The sequence below is a fragment of the Trichechus manatus genome, unplaced genomic scaffold (assembly GCF_000243295.1).
Source record: "Trichechus manatus latirostris isolate Lorelei unplaced genomic scaffold, TriManLat1.0 scaffold00018, whole genome shotgun sequence".
In the NCBI taxonomy this organism is placed as follows: Eukaryota; Metazoa; Chordata; class Mammalia; order Sirenia; family Trichechidae; genus Trichechus; species Trichechus manatus.
In genome coordinates, this window is record NW_004443954.1 from 18,111,753 (window position 1) to 18,129,685 (window position 17,933).

Consider the following 17,933-nt stretch of genomic DNA (forward strand, 5'->3'; position numbering starts at 1 on the left):
AGGACAGAGTAGAACTTCCCGATAGGGTTTCCAAGGCTATAATCTTTACAGAAGCCGACTGTCACAGCTTTCTCCCACAGAGTGACTGGTAGGTTTGAACTGTTGGCCTTTTGGTTAGCAGCCGAGTGCTTAACCACTGTGCCACTAGAGCTCATCAAAGTTAAATAGTCATGAAGACCAGCATGAAACTGTATTGTAGGTTTTACCTATCATTATCAGAACTATCCAAATTAGTCTAATATTATTGATGGTAACTACTAAAGAAAAAACAAAAACAAAAAAACCAAACTCGCTGCCGTTGAGTTGATTCTGACTCATAGCGATCCTATAGGATAGAGCAGAACTGCCCCAGAAGGTTTCCAAAGAGCGTCCGGTGGATTCGAAATGCCAACCTTTCAGTTAGCAGCCAAGCTCTTAACCACTGTGCCACCAGGGCTCCAACTACTAAAGAAAGATTTCAATACATCTACAAAGTACATGTGGCTGGGCTGGAAACTATTAACTGACCTAATAATTTGATTTATATATGGTTGCTGTGAGTCGGAATGGACTCAATGACAATGGGTTTGGTTTCCGGTTTTTTACCTTCGATTTGGAATTTTAAAAATACAAAGAACATGAGAATCAACATGCTATACAGGGCAAGTTAATACCTATAGAAAACAAGCAGTCAGCAGCTGGAAGATTAGTCAAACTATCAACTATAAACTGTAACTAGATTTTCAATTACCTTATTTCTTCATATTTCACTAATTTCTAGCTGCTAGGCTATAGTCATAACATAATCCAGCTAGATTCTTTAGCTTTTCAGGTATAAATATAATCATTTTTTAACAAATCAGAAACCCTCAAATAGTATTTTTACCTAAAGTTTTTAGTTTTTTCACTCATTTTAATTTTACCCCTTTGTATATAGTAAAATGAGTAATACTACTGTTTTAAATAATACCTCATATTGATTTTTTATTCTATGCCAGTAACTGTCTCATTTACTCTTCACAATCGAGGAAACTAAAGAAAAGGTCAGATGGAGTTTTTCTCCATTAATAATTATAGGTAAGCCTAGCGTACTTACCATGCTGCTGGGCACCGTTCCAAAGCTTCACATTTATGAAGTCAGGTAACGCTCACAATAACCTTGTGAGACTGGGACTATTATTATTCTCATTTTACAGAAAAAGAAACAGAGGCACAGAGCGGTGAAGGGTCTTGCCCAGCGAGGTACTGGCAGAGCCTTGATTCAAATGCCAGCAGGCAGGTCCACAGTCTCTGCGCTCACCACTGTGTGTGCTATCTCTCAGTTGTTTGTTTCATCACTAAACACGACCAAAATCTTAAACATTAATGTCTTTCTGCATTCTAACCACTTTTACAAAGTTGGGGAAAATATTTTTACTATACTTACATTTTTAAAAAAGTGATGGAGACTAAATTTTGCACAGCAGTAAATTAATTTTTGGAATTATTACTAATAGAATGGATCCCCTAGCATCTTCCATTTCCACTATCTGTAACTTTTGAATGCTTCTCATCTCTTTTATAGAACTTACCAATAGTAAGGTCATGCACTGGCTGAAACCTCTTGTCTGTAAACTGTAGCAATAAGCACGATTTACCAACACCTGAAAGTTAAAAAAACAACAACAATTAAGATACAAAACTCACAGGAATTAAGAAACAAAAGAACATGGAAAGGGGGCAACTCGGGGCTCCAGTCCTTCTGCAGTCCCAAGTCTCACACTTTGGTCTCAGCGCTCACTGAAGAATCGATCGTGATGTCTCTGTACTCTCATCTCTTGGAAAATAAGAAGGGGCAAAAAGGACTGATGATTTAGGTGGAAGGTGTAAACCAATCCAAAACACCCTTTTTCATATTCCTTCAACATCTTTTCTCATTCATTCAACACTTCAATTTGAAAGATAAATGTGGCAGCTAAACTAGAAAACAACTAACTAGGTTCTCCAAGCCGCCTCTACTATAGTACTCATGCAGGAAGTGCGAACGCACTTTTTAACTCTTGCAATTGTTTGTGTGTGTAATAGTGAAAATATTTAAAAGCACAGTAATATACTCTTTTTATACTTTATCATACTCCCCTACAAATAAAAAAACAGATAAGCAGGTAAAGAAATAAGCTAACAATAAACGTTTGTGAGCTACTTTTCCAGAAGTTGCTTGCTGTATCCACATTCCTACACTCAAAGGAATTTTTCTATATTCATCCTACTTACCCTCTAAGGAGCACTGGATATTGAACATCACACCTCCTTCCTACTCACTCTCAGGCCCTTTAAGAAACATTGCCTCATCTTCACACAAGACGAGACTTAGTGTGCCTAACTCACAGCATCCCACACTTCTACATAAAACTCAAGGTAGTCATCACTCATTCATCTATTCACTCAAAAAGTCTTTATTGAATGCTTACTATGCACTGCACTAGGGATTTGGAGATACAGAAATGGCGGAAAACCGATATGGCTCCTGCCATTGGAACTTACAGTCTAGTACAGGTGGAAAAATTAAATTGAACACCCATTTAATATATATGAACTGTAATTTGAAATAATTGTTAAAAATACGATTTGAAAGAAAATAATAAAGTGCTATGAGAAAGAATGACAAAAGAGACTTAATTTAGGCTACAGGGTTGGAGAAGGTCTTTCTGAAGCTAAGTGACTCAAAGTCTTGCAGATTATAAACTCAATGAGACAAGGGACTATGACTATTTTGTCACTTGCTGTCTCTCTCATAGCATAGAATAGGCACTTAATAATTTTGCTGAATGACTGGCCCCAGTGTCAAGTTACAAACATTGTCGAAACATCAAATAACACATCAAAGCTGTGTTCTGTAAATACATAGGCATTTTTTACGAAATGCTTTATTTGTTAAGTTTTACGACTCTAATTAACTAAAAATAAGCTGAAATTTCAAAACCTTTGGACTTAAAGAGTGTTTTCTTCTATTTCTGTTATCCATTATTTCTCTTTTACATTACAAAAGGCTCAATTTTATCAGATTTCTAACTCCTATGAACAGTCCTTCAGATCTAGAAGACAAAAGGGCAGTTTTTTAAGTCAAAATAGTTGATTATCAAGTGTATAAAAGGAATCTGCCAAAATAGTTGGTTATCAAGTGTATAAAAGGAATCTGCTCTATGTTCAAAACATAGGATGAAAGGAAAATTATTTAAAAGGTGTGGAAGTACAAAATACATGAAAAATTGAAATACGAATGTTCAGTTCTACTTTTAACATCCAAAATTTTGCCATATGGAATAGAAAATAATTCCATTTACAACAGCATCCAAAAGAATAAAATATCTAGGGAATAAATTTAACCACAGAGGTGAAAGACTTGCACGCTGAAAATTACAAACGCCCACTGACGGAAATTAAATAAATTAAAGACCTAAATAAATGAGAAGGCATCCTGGGTTCATACATTAGAAGACTTAATATTTTTAAGATGTAAATACTACCCAAAGTAACCTACAGATTCAACACAATCTCTATCAATATTCCAAGAGATCTTTTTCAAGAAATGGAAAAGTCAATCCTCAAATTCGTATGAATTGTTAAGAGGTCCCAAATAACCAAAACAATCATGAAAAAGAATAAAGTAGGAGGACTCACACTTCCTGATTTCAAAATGCACTATAAAGCTACAGTAATCAAAACAGTGTGGAACTAATATAAGGATGGACATATAGATCAATGGAATAGAACTGGGAGCCCAGAAATAAAGCTACACATCTACAGCCAACTGATTTTTGACAAGGATGCAAAGTCTATTCAATGAGGAAAGAACAGCCTCTTTAACAAACGGTACTGGGACAACTGAATTTCCACATGCAAAAGAATGAAGCTGGACCCAAAACCATAAAACTCCTAGAAGAAAACACGGGTAAATTTTCAGGACCTTGTATTTGGCAGTAAACTCTTAGAAATGACACCAAAAACACCACCAACAAAAGAAAAAAATAGATAAATTGGACTTCTTCAAAATTTAAAATGTTAGTGCATCAAAAGACATTACCAATAAAGTAAAAAGACAACCTACAGAACAGGAGGAAATATCTGGAAACCATATATCAAATAAGGGTTTAATATCCAGAATATACAAAGAACTACAATTCAACAAATAAAAAGTCAAACAACCCAATCAAAAAATGAGCAAAGGACTTGAGACATTTCTTCAAACAAGATACACAATGACCAACGAGCACATGAACAGACTGCAAGACTATTAATCATTAGGGAAATACAAATCAAAACCATAATGAGATACTCCCTTACACCCACTAAGATGGTCATTATCAAAAGAAGGGAAAATAACAAGTGTTGGGAGGATGTGGAAAAACTGGAATCCTTATGCACTGCTGGTGGGAATGTAAAATGGTGCACCTGCTGTAGAAACAGTTCGGTGGTTCCTCAAAAAGTTAAGCATAAAATACCACATGACCCAGCAATTCCACTCCTAGACTAAAGGCAGGGACTCAGATACTTATACAACAATGTTCATTGCAGCACTAGTCACAACAGTCAACAGGTAAAAAACCACCCAGGTATTCATCAACAGATGAACAGATAACCCAAAGGGAGTGTGTGTGTGTGTGTGTGTGTGTATTGTCAATTATTCAGCCATAAAAAGGAATGAAGTTCTGATACATGGTACAACATGGATGAACACTGAAAACATTATGCTACATGAAAGAAGCTAGACACAAAAGGACAAATATCATATGATTCCACTTACATGAAATATCTAGAATAGGCAAATTCATAGAGACAGAAAGTAGATTAGAGGTTACTAGGAACTTAGGGTCACTATGAGTCGGAATTGAGTAGATGGCAACAGATTTTTTTTTTGAGGGACTGAGGTGAGGGGGGAATAGGGAGTTACTGCTTAATGGGTACGGAGTTGATGTTTGGAGTGATGAAAAAGTTTTCACAATAGTTTGTCATAATGGTTGGACAAGTATCGTGAATATAATTAATGTCACTATATTATACATAAAAAACTTAAAATGGCAAATGTTTTGTTATATATATGTTCTACCACAATAAAAACAAAAAACCTTTGTTCAGAACCTTTTTTTTTCCAAAGCTAAACAGTATTAAAATAAACTTTATACATAATAAAGTTTAACTTACAATTACAACTATACCCTGAAACAAAGAATGAATCAAACACTGATCACGTTAGAGGTAGAAACCCCTACGCATACTTCAGTAGGATACCCTTTAGGTAAATAGTAGGCTGCCAAAGGCCTTGCATGGACTTCAAGCAGTGCTCCAACATTTTCACATACCTGATGATATTCTATGTATTCTTTTGAATTTGCAAATGATTCTTCTTTTATTTTCATAGAGAATGAGAGTCAAACATGTTGATCTGACAGAAGGGGAGATATTCAGAAAGGATGACTGAAAGAGGAATAGTTTTTTAAGTGGCCAGTGAATATTTTGATGTTGTTATGACTATATTCTCAGGAACTCTGAATTTTTATTATGATCTGCAACAACAGATAAAACTTAACATAGAGCTTATCTTCTGCCAGACACTGTCTAAGCACTTCACATATGTCAACTCATTTAATGCTGTGGCTATGTTCTCTGAGTCTGAAGCCACACTCCCTGGGTTCCAATCCCAGCTCTGCCAACTACTATCCACAGAACCTCAAGTGATTTATGCTCTCAGTGCCTTAGCTTCCTAATCTGTGAAAAGGAGGATAATAATTGTAATACCTATTTCACAGGCTTATTGGGAGTATTAGTTAATTCATTTAAGTGCTTAAAACAGTGTCTGGCACATGGTGAAGTTTCAATAAAGAATTCAAGAAATGTTTGTTGCTACTATTAATATTACTACTGCTTATTACTATGTCTGCTTACACTTTAACCTTCCTGAAAGGAAAATAAACGTTTTATTCATTTTCACTGTTTACGGACGCATCTCCAATGCTTATTAAAATCCAATCATTCTAAAAAATTTTATTGAGTGTCTACTATGTTTTAAGGCTAAGCAGTAGACAAGATAAAGACTCTTGCTCTTGTAGAGATTTATATTCTAGTTGAGAGGTAACAAACTTTTTTTTTAAGTATGTATATATGCAGGTGTGGCTGTATATGTGTGCATACAGAGAGACAGACAGACGGGGAGGCAGGCAAAGACAGTGTGTTAGTTGCAAAGTGTTAAGTGCTATGGTAAAGAGAAAAAGTGGAGAAGGGTAAAAGACTCTGGACCTAGAACACAGGGTTGGGGGGCTGGCATTAAGGAGGTCTCTCAGTGAGAAGGTGAGATCTGAAATAAGATATGCAGATACATAACTGAGAGAAGAGTATTCCAGTCTGAGGAAACAACTATAAGAAAAGCCGTAAGGTGGGATGTGTTGGGGAAAGAACGATGAAGCCTATGTAGACAAAGCACAGAAGGCAGGGAAGAGTCATGCCCCTAGAAGCTGAAGTTATAGGAATTACGGGGGCCAAGATACACAGGCCCCAGAGGACTTTGTCAGTTTACTTATGATAAAATGGGGGTCCACTGGAGGGTTTTGAGCAGAGGAATAAATACAATTTTACTTAAATTCTAAAAGGATCACTCTGGTTGGTACAATGAGAATAACCTGTAAGTGGAAGATATGAGCGGGAGCCAGGAGGTAAGTTAGGAGACTTTCTCAATGAGGCAGGAAATAGTGCCTTGGACCAAGGCAGTAGCAATGGAGGAGGTTGGACTGAAGTGACTGAAGACTGAAGTGACTGAATTGAAGGGACTGAACTCTACATATTTTGAAGTAATATCAAGAGAATTTGTTGATAGCTTAGATGTAGATTTTGAGAGAAAGAGCAGTTTGTCAAGCATAACTCCAGTGTTTTTACCTGATTAAACAGAAGGATCAATGAGATGGGGAAAGCTGTAGGTAGAGCAGGTGGAAGGAGGCAAGATCAAGTTCCAGTTTGGTTACTTTGAATTGAGATGTCTGTTAGATATCCAAGTGGTAAAGATGAGTCAACATATGAGCCTAGACTTCAGGAAAGATGTTTGGGCTGGAGACATAGAGTTGTCAGCATACAGATGGTATTTAAAGCCATATGAATAGGAGGAACCAGCAAAAAAGATTGAGGTGTAGCACATTTGTTTAAACAATGGCAGAATTAAACAGAAACAGAACATAAAAGTGGCCTCTTCAAATCTATCTCCTACCACTGGATTTCCTTCTGTACCTGGAACATACAAGGCCTATGCACATAACATGCTCTTTCCTCTCTGCACATAGACAGACTTCCACAGCTGCTTCTCACCATCACACATGCCTTCCCTGATGATTCGTTGTGAAGCAGCTCCCCAACCTCAGTCACCCTCTATCCACTAGTAGTTTTCAATCTTCACAAAGCAAAAAAACAAAACACACACAACACTAAAACTGATGCTTCAGGCCTCACCTTCAGAGATTCGGATTGAACAGTTGGAGTCTGCAGTGGTTAAAAGCACTACCTGGGTGACCCTGGATAAACCCCCTGTGCCTCTGTGTATCATTTTCAAAATGGGGATAAGAAACAAGACCTACTTCACAGAGTTTTGAGAATTAAATCCGTTAACATATGTAAAGCATTCAGGACAGTGCTAGCACACAGGAAGCACCACATAAAAATTTACTGGTATTACCATCTAACTAACGGCAGGGGGGGAAAAAGCCCTCAAAATCCAACATGGGTTTCTTCAACTTTTCTTTTTTTTACCCTCAAGCTTTCTCTACATATCTATGCATCCTATTCTTTCTTTACATCCAAAAGAAGTATTCCTCTAGCTTTCAAGCTAGATCTCATCCTTGTCTCCCAGTTCTGAGATCTATCAGCTCCTTTCTCTACATCTTTATTACTTTCCTCTTCACTGAATCCTTTTTCTCAAAAAAGACACATGCTCAAGCCTCAAAATGCACAAACTTCTCAAGAGGGAAGGTCAGTGAGGTCTTGTTCACCAAATTCTCTCAGTTGCCCTAGGTAGGAGCTATCATCAACCACAACCCTATGCCCGACAGACAGAGGTTTGAGAAGGCTTGAGAAAAAGACAAACTCCAACACAAAGCATCACCGAGAGTTTGCAGAGCAAGTGTCCAGACAGAAAAGGTTATTTATTTGCTTTCCTCAAGCAAGAGAAAACCACTGCCCACACTCCACCTATCCCTTGCGCTCTGCAGAGCCAATATCCTTCATGAAGCCTTCTGGGCTTCTTTCTACTAGCTGGATGTCATCTTTGCCTTTAGTGGACTTCCAGAAGACATGGCATTTATTACTAACTTTTATCTTATACTACCAGTTATTTAAATGCACGCTTTACCTCACTTATAAACAAAGTTCCTTGAAGACAAGGTCCATATCTTATCCATCTGTTCATTCTCCAAAGTATGTAGAACAATCCCTTCAAACAGCCAGTGCTCATTAAATATTTGTTTAATGAATAAAAAGCAGATGTGTAAAATATGTGTAACTATTTTTTGAGGGCTTGTGTGGATATTCTGGATATATACAAATCATCACCACTCCGTAATTAATGCAAATTACTACCCTTAATAATGCCGCCACCATTAGAGTTCATACCATATAATCACATTGTCATCTTCCTTTACTCAGGGTCCAAGACACCGTACTTCAGTAGTACACAAGGTTGTGATCAGGTCTGAGTATCTAAACGCCATCTCAGGGCCTAATGATCACAAGTAGCGCTCATTAAAAATCCAGACTCCTGAAGCTCCACCCCAGAGATTCCAATCAATAAGCCCTCAGTGATTTTTAGGCAAGGGGTCCTTCTCCATAAGAAACACTGGCATAAATGTTAGGTATTCTTTTCAAGTTTATTCTCCTAATCCTAAATCGTCTTCCACCAATTTCAAGATAATTTTTCAAAATTAATGATGCCTATTTTTTTTAAATGGTGGTGTGTGTGTGTGTATACATATATACACACACGCACATATATATGGAGCCCTGGTGGCACAGTGGTTAAGCGCTTAGCTACTAACCAAAAGGTCAGCAGTTCGAATCCATCAGCCACTCCTTGGAAACCATATGGGGGCAGTTCTACTTTGTCCTATAGGTTCGCTATGAGTTAGAATCGACTCGATGGCAATAAATAAAGCCTGCCTTTCCTTAATGGAAAACTAACAAACAACATGGCGTATTAGAAAAAATACAAGTTTTACAGTTGTGATACCAGAGTTCAAATCCATCAGCATTATTTCATAATGTAACCTTGGGCAAATTAGTAATAGAAACTGCGCTCTATTTCCCCATCTGTAAAATGGGGAAAAAAATACATAGCATTCCTACTTCAAATGAATGTCAGGAGGCTCAAATGAGAAAATGGGAAAGTATTTTGCAACTGAGGATTCTTCAAGATGAACGCAGTTCAAAGAGCAAAATCTCCAACTAAATCCATGTGATCCTGAGTTAAAAAGATTAAATATGTATTTCCTAAAACTAATTGAAGAAAATATCTACAATCTACAACTTCATTTAAATAAGATGATCTCAGAGGTATTTTTATGATGCTGGTTGTCCAAACACTGTCCTCCTCAAATCCAAGACAAGAATCCTCTCAATTATTTCAATTATATACTGCTCTGTAGCTTATTATAGTGGGGTAGATAGTGGCCCACAAAAAGATATGTTTAAGTCCTAACCCCCGGAAACTGGGAATGTGACCATATTTGGAAAGTCTCAAGATGAGATCATCCTGAATTTAGGGTGGGCCCTAAATCCAATGACAGGTGTCCTTATAAGAGAAAGGCTGAGAGAGACAGATAGACACATAGGGAAGAAGACCGTGTGAAGACAGAGATTGGAATTATGCTGCCATAAACTAAGGATTGCCCAGAGCCACTAGAAGCTGAAAAAGGCAAGAAAGGAGTCTACCCTAGAGACTTCAGAGGGAGTGAGGCCCTGCTGACACCTTGATTTTGGACTTCAGGCCTCCAGAACTGCGAGAGAATAAATTTGTTGTTTTAAGCCACCAAATTAGTAGTAATTTGTTATGGCACCCTAGGAAACTAATACACTAATCGAGAGTCATCCTTCATTTCTACTTCTCCTTAGACTCTTACAACACTGTTAGTCTCCCAGTCTTGCTGAGTCTGTCTATAACAATTCCTACTGCAATCAGTGATGTGACTCAAACACAAGAACTAGTAAGTGAGTGAGTGGTGAGGGAAAAGAAAATAGGGAATACAGACCACTTATCTGTTAGTGAAAGGTAGGAGGGAAGGGAAGAGACAGTAATTCAACAAATATTTATTGGGTGAGTTCCTACTATGCTCCAGGCACTGTACCTGGTAATAAAAATAAAGAATTTAAAAGAGAGTTCCCAAAAGGATGTAGCTTCAAGAACCTAAGACATCTTTTCCCGGAAGCTTTGAGGCATCGAAGCAGGTATACTGACAAGGCTTAGAAAAGTTACTTAAGAACCAATCAGAAATTAAAAGAAATAAGATGTGGAGAACTGGCCCTCTTTCCCTTGATGCAAACAATCCGCTACTATTTCTGTATCTTTGTTTTAAAATAGTAAAGTATTCCAAATACTAAAATGTTTCTGGGAAAAAAAAAAAAAGGTTTAAGCACCTAAGATATGGGTGAGACCAAAACCATGAAAATGAGTAAGAGGATAACACAGCCGAAAGTCTTATGATTTCTTACACGGGTATCTCTTACACACTGAGCCTTTGCACATATGAAGCATACTTGGGAGTGTTCATTCTCCAATGCCCAGTGACTTTTTCTCCTCTTAGCAAACTGCTACTCATGCTTTAAGACTTAGCTGAAGTGCCATATCCTCTAGGAAACTTTCCATATTACACATTTCCCTTTTTAAAGTGAGTTAGGAGTTCTCTTGATTTTTAAATATGGGGATTTTTTTGGCTGTGTGAGTGCATGTAGAAAATAACTGATTTAACCGTCTAGTTCCTCATTCTAAACTATGTGCTTAAGAGTAAGAACAGAATAGATCACTTCTGAATCCTTAACACTCATACATTATGTGGCACATAAGAGCTCTCAATAAATGTTTGCTGAATTAGTACATTAGGAGTCCCTGGTGGTGCAAATGGCTCAGGGCTCGACTACTAGCCAAAAGGTTGGTGGTTCGAACTCACCCAGAGGTACCTCGGAAGGGAGGCCTGGTGATCTGCTTCCAAAGGGTCACAGCCTTGAAAACCCTATGGAATAGTTCTACTCTGCACACCTGGGGTCGCCATGAGTCGAAACTGCTCGACGGCAACTAGCAATAACAACAATAGCAATCATTTCTGTTTTACCAATCTGCTTGGTTTCTAAAACCAGAAACAGAAATTCGGCAGTCAGTTCAAACAATTTCTGAGGAAACAGGGAATATTATCTTTTGTAAACGTTGGGGGGGAGGAACAAACACTGATAGATTTTTGTAATTCTCACTCGTTCTGCATGTGGCATGGACTCTAGGAAACTAAATGCACATGTGAGGTCAAACCAACAAATGAAGAAACCAGGCCTCATTAGAGGATAAAATCGTCTTAACAACACGCTCACCAAGAGCTGCAAGCACACTACTTATTCAGCAGATATTCACTGAGGATGTAAGTTGGACTCACAATGGTTGAGTGGAGGAGACTTGGTGGTTTCTTCCCTACCCCTTGAACTCTTCATGAAACCTCTTTGGGTTTATCTCTCCCCAAAGCTTTGGCGATTTTTTTTCTTTGTTTCCTTGGTTTTTATCCTAATATCCTTTTCCCACCCAGTATCCCATCCGGATCTCATATTACATTTGGTTGTCATGTCTCCTTAGGCTCCACTTGGCTGTGACAGTTTCTCAGACTTCTCATTTTTGATAACTGACAGTTTTGAGGAGTACTGCTTATGTGTTTTGCAGAGTGCTCCCTATTGAAATTTGTCTGATTTTTTTCCCCCTATGATTACACTGAAGTTATGGGTGTCTAGGATGAAGACCACACAGGTAAAGTGCCATTTTCATCACAACTTATCAAGGGTACCTATTATCAACATGACTATCACAGCTTTTGTTGACCTTGATCACCTGGCTGAGGTAGTATGTATAAGGTTTCTGGACTGTAAAGTTACTCTTTTTTTCCCCTTTTCTACACTGTACTCTGCAGAAGGAAGTGGTTATGCACAGCCACATCTGAGGAGTGGACCTCCCCAAATTGTAACCTCCATATTTCCACTGACCTGTTTTTCTTTGTATAATGTTATCTTTCACCCTTCATATCCTATCTTCTGTCCTTCCACAGTCTTAATATTATTATGTGCATTCATTACTTTTATATAAAAAAATAAAAGAAAAAAGCCTGTATTTGAAGCGTGTGCTCTTCAGAAATGGGAAAAATACCTGAAAGTTACATTCATCTTTAATTATTTTCACTCACTATGACATCCTTTTACTAAACCCTGTTAATTCCAACACTCGTCTGTAACTTCCTTTTCATTTTCACTACCACTGTCTTTGATAAAGCCTTCATTATCTTATACCACTGTAATAACCATCTAACTAGACTTCACTTTTCTAATCTCTCCTACATATGGCTGCCAAGTTACTCTTCCTAAAGCATCAGGCAAGGACTAGAAAAAAGGATGGAAGTGAAGGATTACATTTAACATCTACTATGTCTCTGTTGTTGCATTAGAATATAAGTGTACATATATACTTACATACATAAGGTACATGGGGTTGCCATGAGTCACAGCCGACTCTACCACAACATGTGCATGTATATATTTAATTTCTAATTTAATTACAATTCTAATCCTGTACTCTTTCTTTTAAAAACTTCTATGTTTTCTAAAGTCTACAGAATAAAGTTCAAACTCTACCTTAATCTGTCACAACCTAGTACCTACTAAGCCCAACATGCTTAATGGACTTATTTTTCCAGCCTTATTTCCCATAACTGCCTGAGATGGTGTCTATAATACAACAGTACTGGACTGCTTACACTGAGGAAAGTATGAAATGTGACACTTAGCACATATGTAATAAATGGTAACTTTCTTTGTGCTTTTTCCTATCTTTACATTTTGTTTATTTGCGCCATTTCTACTTGTCTAAATCCTACCCACTTTTCAAGAACCAGCTCAAACACCATCATACTCTAAAGTTTTCCACACATGGGGTAGCTATGAGTCTGAATCAACTAGATCGCAACTAACAACAATCTCCCAGGAAGAAGAAAGGCGCTCTCCCTCCTATGAAATTCCAAGCTCTTCCCTGTACTTCAATCAGAGCCTTATCACATTCTACCAACACTATTAGACTGTAAACTCCCTAAGGGCAGGGACCAACGGAATTCACTTCTAAAATTCTTCACAGTAGTACCTAGTCCTGTGTTTGACATTTGATAAACTTTTACTATTGTAGCCTTCTGCATTTCAAGGTGCATCACCAAGTTAAGAAGTAACAAATCTATTGGACTAGGTTTAAATCCTGTGTGTGCCACTGACAGAAAAAGTTGCTTCACTTCTGACTCTAGGCCTTCTTTGCTAATTTGTATAATGGTAATCACAAAAACAAAACCCAATGCTGTGAAGTTGTTTCTGACTCACAGCAACCGTACAGGACAGAGCAGAACTGCCCCATAGGGTTTCCAAGCTTGTGATCTTTACAGAAGCACACTGCCACATCTTTCTCCCACTGGGTGGCTAAAGGGTTTGAACTGCCGACGTTTTGGTTAGCAGCCAAGTGCTTTAACCACTGTGCCACCAAGGCTCCCTAATGTTAATCACACCACGTCCTTACCCATAAGGATACTGGATAAGGAATAAAAAGAGGTAACACATCCTTGTTTCTTTTCCCTTCCTGTCTTAGTTATCCACTGCTGCTATAACAGAAATACCACAAGTGGATGGCTTTAACAAAGGGAAATTTATTCTCTCACAGTCTAGGAGGCTAGAAGTTCAAATTCAGCGTGCCAGCTCTAAGGGAAGGCTTTTTATCTCTGTCAGCTCTGGGGGAAGGTCCTTGTCATCAATCTTCCCTTGGTCTAGGAGCTTCTCAGCGCAGAAACCTCAGGTCGAAAGAATGTGCTCTGCTCCCGGCACTGCTTTCTTGGTGGTATGAGGTCCCTGGTCTCTCTGCTGGCTTCTCTCTTTTATATCTCAAAAGAGATCGACTTAAAACACAGCCTAATCTTGTACATTTAGTCCTGCCTCATTAACATAACTGCCGCTAATCCTGCCTCATTAACATCATATAGGATTTATAACACAAAAGAAAATCACATCAGATCACAAAATGGTGGGCAATCACACAATACTGGGAATCACGGCCTAGGCAAGTTGACAGATATTTTGGGGGACACAATTCAATCCATGACACTTCCCCAAAGTCTAAATGCAGGCAGTCACTTTTTCCACTAAGGGCACAACGGAGCCCTCGTGGCACAGTGGTTAAGAGCTATGGTTGCTAACCAATAGGTCGGCAGTTCAAATCCACTAGCCAGCGGCTCCTTGGAAATCCCATGGGGCAGTTCTACTCTGTCCTATAGAATTACTACGAGTCAGAACCAACTCAACAGCAACAGATTTTTCGTTTTTCGGTTAAGGACACAACACTCTATACATACTTATCAAGCACTTTATCATATTATACTTTTATTATAACATTATTATTATTATTATTATTATATTATCAGTTTACACATCTAGCTTCCTTCCTTAGGAGCACTAGCATTCACGTTTTTTTGTATTTGAAAAACCACCTTGCCTGTGTAGTCTGGCTAAAAAACAGATGCTAAGTGAATGTTGAATTAATGTATCTTGTGCTCACTGAAAAGATCACAAAGTTGACAGCCTACTCTTTTCTACATAATGACTACCTCTAGTCTACGTTTCAAAAAAAGTCTTATCAATTTCTGAAAAAATTATTTATTCAATAGTGGATTCTTCAGCTCGAACAATGATGTTAAAGAACAGAAATGTGACTGTGCTAAATTAGAATTGCATCCCTAGTATCATCTGCCCCTAAACTAAGTGTGATCTTCCTGTGAAAAGTTCAGCTCTATCATGGGTATACTAAGGTGCTAGTTACCAACCTACTGATTGCCTCCCAGCTCCAAATCCACTGTTCACTGTTCTGCTAGTGAGACTGACTGAACATTTCTCCCTTGCCAGCTGGCACATGAAGCTTCGTCAGTAGAGGGCAACACTCAGCACCTCCCGGTGGCCAATTGCCCCTGGCACTCCTTCAGGTTGCTTCTGAGTTCCCAGGCATAGCACCTCCCCAAGAAGCAACTTTCCAGCCCATCACAGCACCTCAGTGAACGTCTTTCTCTGCCATTCAGCGGACCTCAGCTGTGTCCCTCCAACAAGGTTTGGATTCCAGATTTGCTCCTTCCTTGGATGCTCTACCTCAGTCTTTGGGCTAGTGGCTGCTCCTTTTATCTTCTGTAACTGTATTCCTTAGTGTGCTCTTTACCTTAGACAATTTCCTATTACTCTAATCCTTCATATTACAGTTAATGACCTTTACCTTAAACTTTCCTTGTTCAAATTGTGTTGTTTCTGCCTTCTGGTTGGACTCGTGACACAACCCGTATGATCAATATATCCTTCATTAAGATAAACCAAGTTTAATTAGGTGGAGACGGGGCTTTTTGAATATAAGCTAGGTGTATACACTTTCTTAGAAAAGACCCAGTTTGTCTTTTTTTAAGTACAGTATTTTCACAAATACAAAGCTAGATACAATTTAAATCTCTAAAAACTGGAAAATAAAATGGAGCATTTGTTAATGTTCTTAGGGAATGAGTAGAATGAGGTAAAAATCACATCCCCGTTCTCTTCTTCCTCCCAACTCCTGGAACTTTCCCTCACTAGTTTTTACGGTGAAAAATAGTTACTGTGTTGGAGGAGAAACAGGATGCAGAAAACTGAAGTATAACTACCTCTCAGAATGTTAGAATGTTAGTTTTTTGGGACTACAGAGGCCATCTGCTGCAGTGCTTTTTAAACAGTAGGCTGTAACCTGTTAGGCCGTGAAATCAATTCAGTGGATCAAAAAAATGAATTAGAACAAAATTAGCAAATATGAGACTGTAGTGAGTAAGGTTAGGATAAGCACTGTTTGGAAACTTTGTTTTACGTATATATATGCACTTACACACATATGAGAACTTAAGGTTGAAATGTAAAATATATTTTATAATGTAGCTTATAAGATAAAAACTTTGAAATTACTGCTTTAGTATCTAATCCAACCTCACATCCAGTCAAAGATCTCATCCAAAATATTTTTACTAGTACTCATGGTAAAACAAATCAACTGTGAAGAACCAAAAATATTTCTATTCTCTTTTGACTTTACATTCACAAAGACAGGGATCAAGGAAAACAATCTGACTGAACTATTTGTTGACGAATTAAATAAATAAATAATATCTGACAAAGGTCTAATCTCTCAAATCTATAGAATATTTCAACACCTCAATAACAAAAAGACAAATAATCCAATTAAAAAATGGGCAAAGGTATGAGCAGACACTTCACTAAAGAAGACATTCAGGCAGCTAACAGCACAGGAGGAAATGTTCCTGATGACTAGCCGCTACAGAAATGCAAATCAAAACTACAATGAGATACTACCGCACCCTGACATTACTGGCACTAATCAAAACAAAGAAAAAAACAGAAAATAACAAATGTTGGAGAGGTTGCAGGGAGACTGGAATTCTTATGCACTACTGGTGGAAATATAAAATGGTACAACTACTATGGAAAAGGATATGGTGCCTCCTTAAAAACCGAAAAATAGAAATACCATACAATCCACTCCTAAGAATATATCCTAGAGAAACAAGCGCTGTCACATGAATAGAAATATGCACATCCATTGCAGCATTATTCACAACAGCAAAAGGATGGAAACAACCATCAACAGATGAATGGATAAACAAATTATGGTACATACACACAATGGAATACTATGCAACGATAAAGAATGATGAATCCTCGAAACATTCTCATAACATGGATGAATCTGGAGGGCATTATGCTGAGGGAAATAAGTCAATCACAAAAGGACAAGTATTGTATGAGACCACTATTATAAAAACCCAAGAAAAGGTTTAAGCACAGAAAAAAACAAGCTTTGATAGTTACAAGGGAGCGGAGAGGAAGGGAGGGAAAATCACTAACTAGATAGTAGACAAGTGTTAACTTTGGTGAAGAGAAAGACAACACACAATTCTGGGGAAATCAGCACAACTTGACCAAGGCAAAGTCAGAGAAGCTTCCTGAACCCATCCCAACACTTTGAGGGACCATGTTACTGGGGCTGAGGGCTGGGAACCATGGTCTCTGGGGACATCCAGGTCAACTGGCATAACATAATATAGTTCACAGTTCTTTAAAGTGTTGAAAAGCAAAGATATCATGTTGGAGACTGAGGTGCCCCTGACCCAAGCCATGGTGTTTTCAGTCACCTCATATGCATGCAAAAGCTGGACGATGAATAAGGAAGACCAAAGAAGAACTGACGCCTTTGAATTGTGGTGCTGGCGAAGAACAGCGAGTATACCATGGACTGCCAAAGGAATGAACGAATCCGTCCTGAAAGAAGTACAACCAGAATGCTCCTTTGAAGCAAGGATGGTAAGATTACGTCTTACATACTTTGGACATTATCAGGAGGGATCCGTCCCTAGAGAAGGACATCATGCTTAGTAAAGTGGAGGGTCGCAAAAAAGAAGAAGACCCTCAACGAGATGGACTGACACAGTGGCTGCAACAATGGGCTCAAGCAGAGCAACAACTGTGAGGATGGCAAAGGACCGGGCAGTGTTTTGTTCTGTTGTACATAGCATCACTATGAGTCAGAACCAAACGGACGGCACCTAACAACAACAATAATTCATAAAGAAAATGTTCTACATCCTACTTTGGTGAGTAGC

The 17,933-nt window shown here is 38.2% G+C and overlaps 1 protein-coding gene across 1 annotated transcript in view; it reads right to left on the minus strand.

The window, feature by feature from the left end:
- Positions 1-17,933, minus strand: part of RAB2A (RAB2A, member RAS oncogene family) — a 109,348-nt gene that overhangs the window by 67,691 nt on the left and 23,724 nt on the right. The window contains exon 2 of the mRNA XM_004372568.2: positions 1,551-1,622. Within this exon, the coding sequence (XP_004372625.1) occupies positions 1,551-1,622 (72 nt within the window). The remainder of the gene's footprint in view (positions 1-1,550; positions 1,623-17,933) is intronic.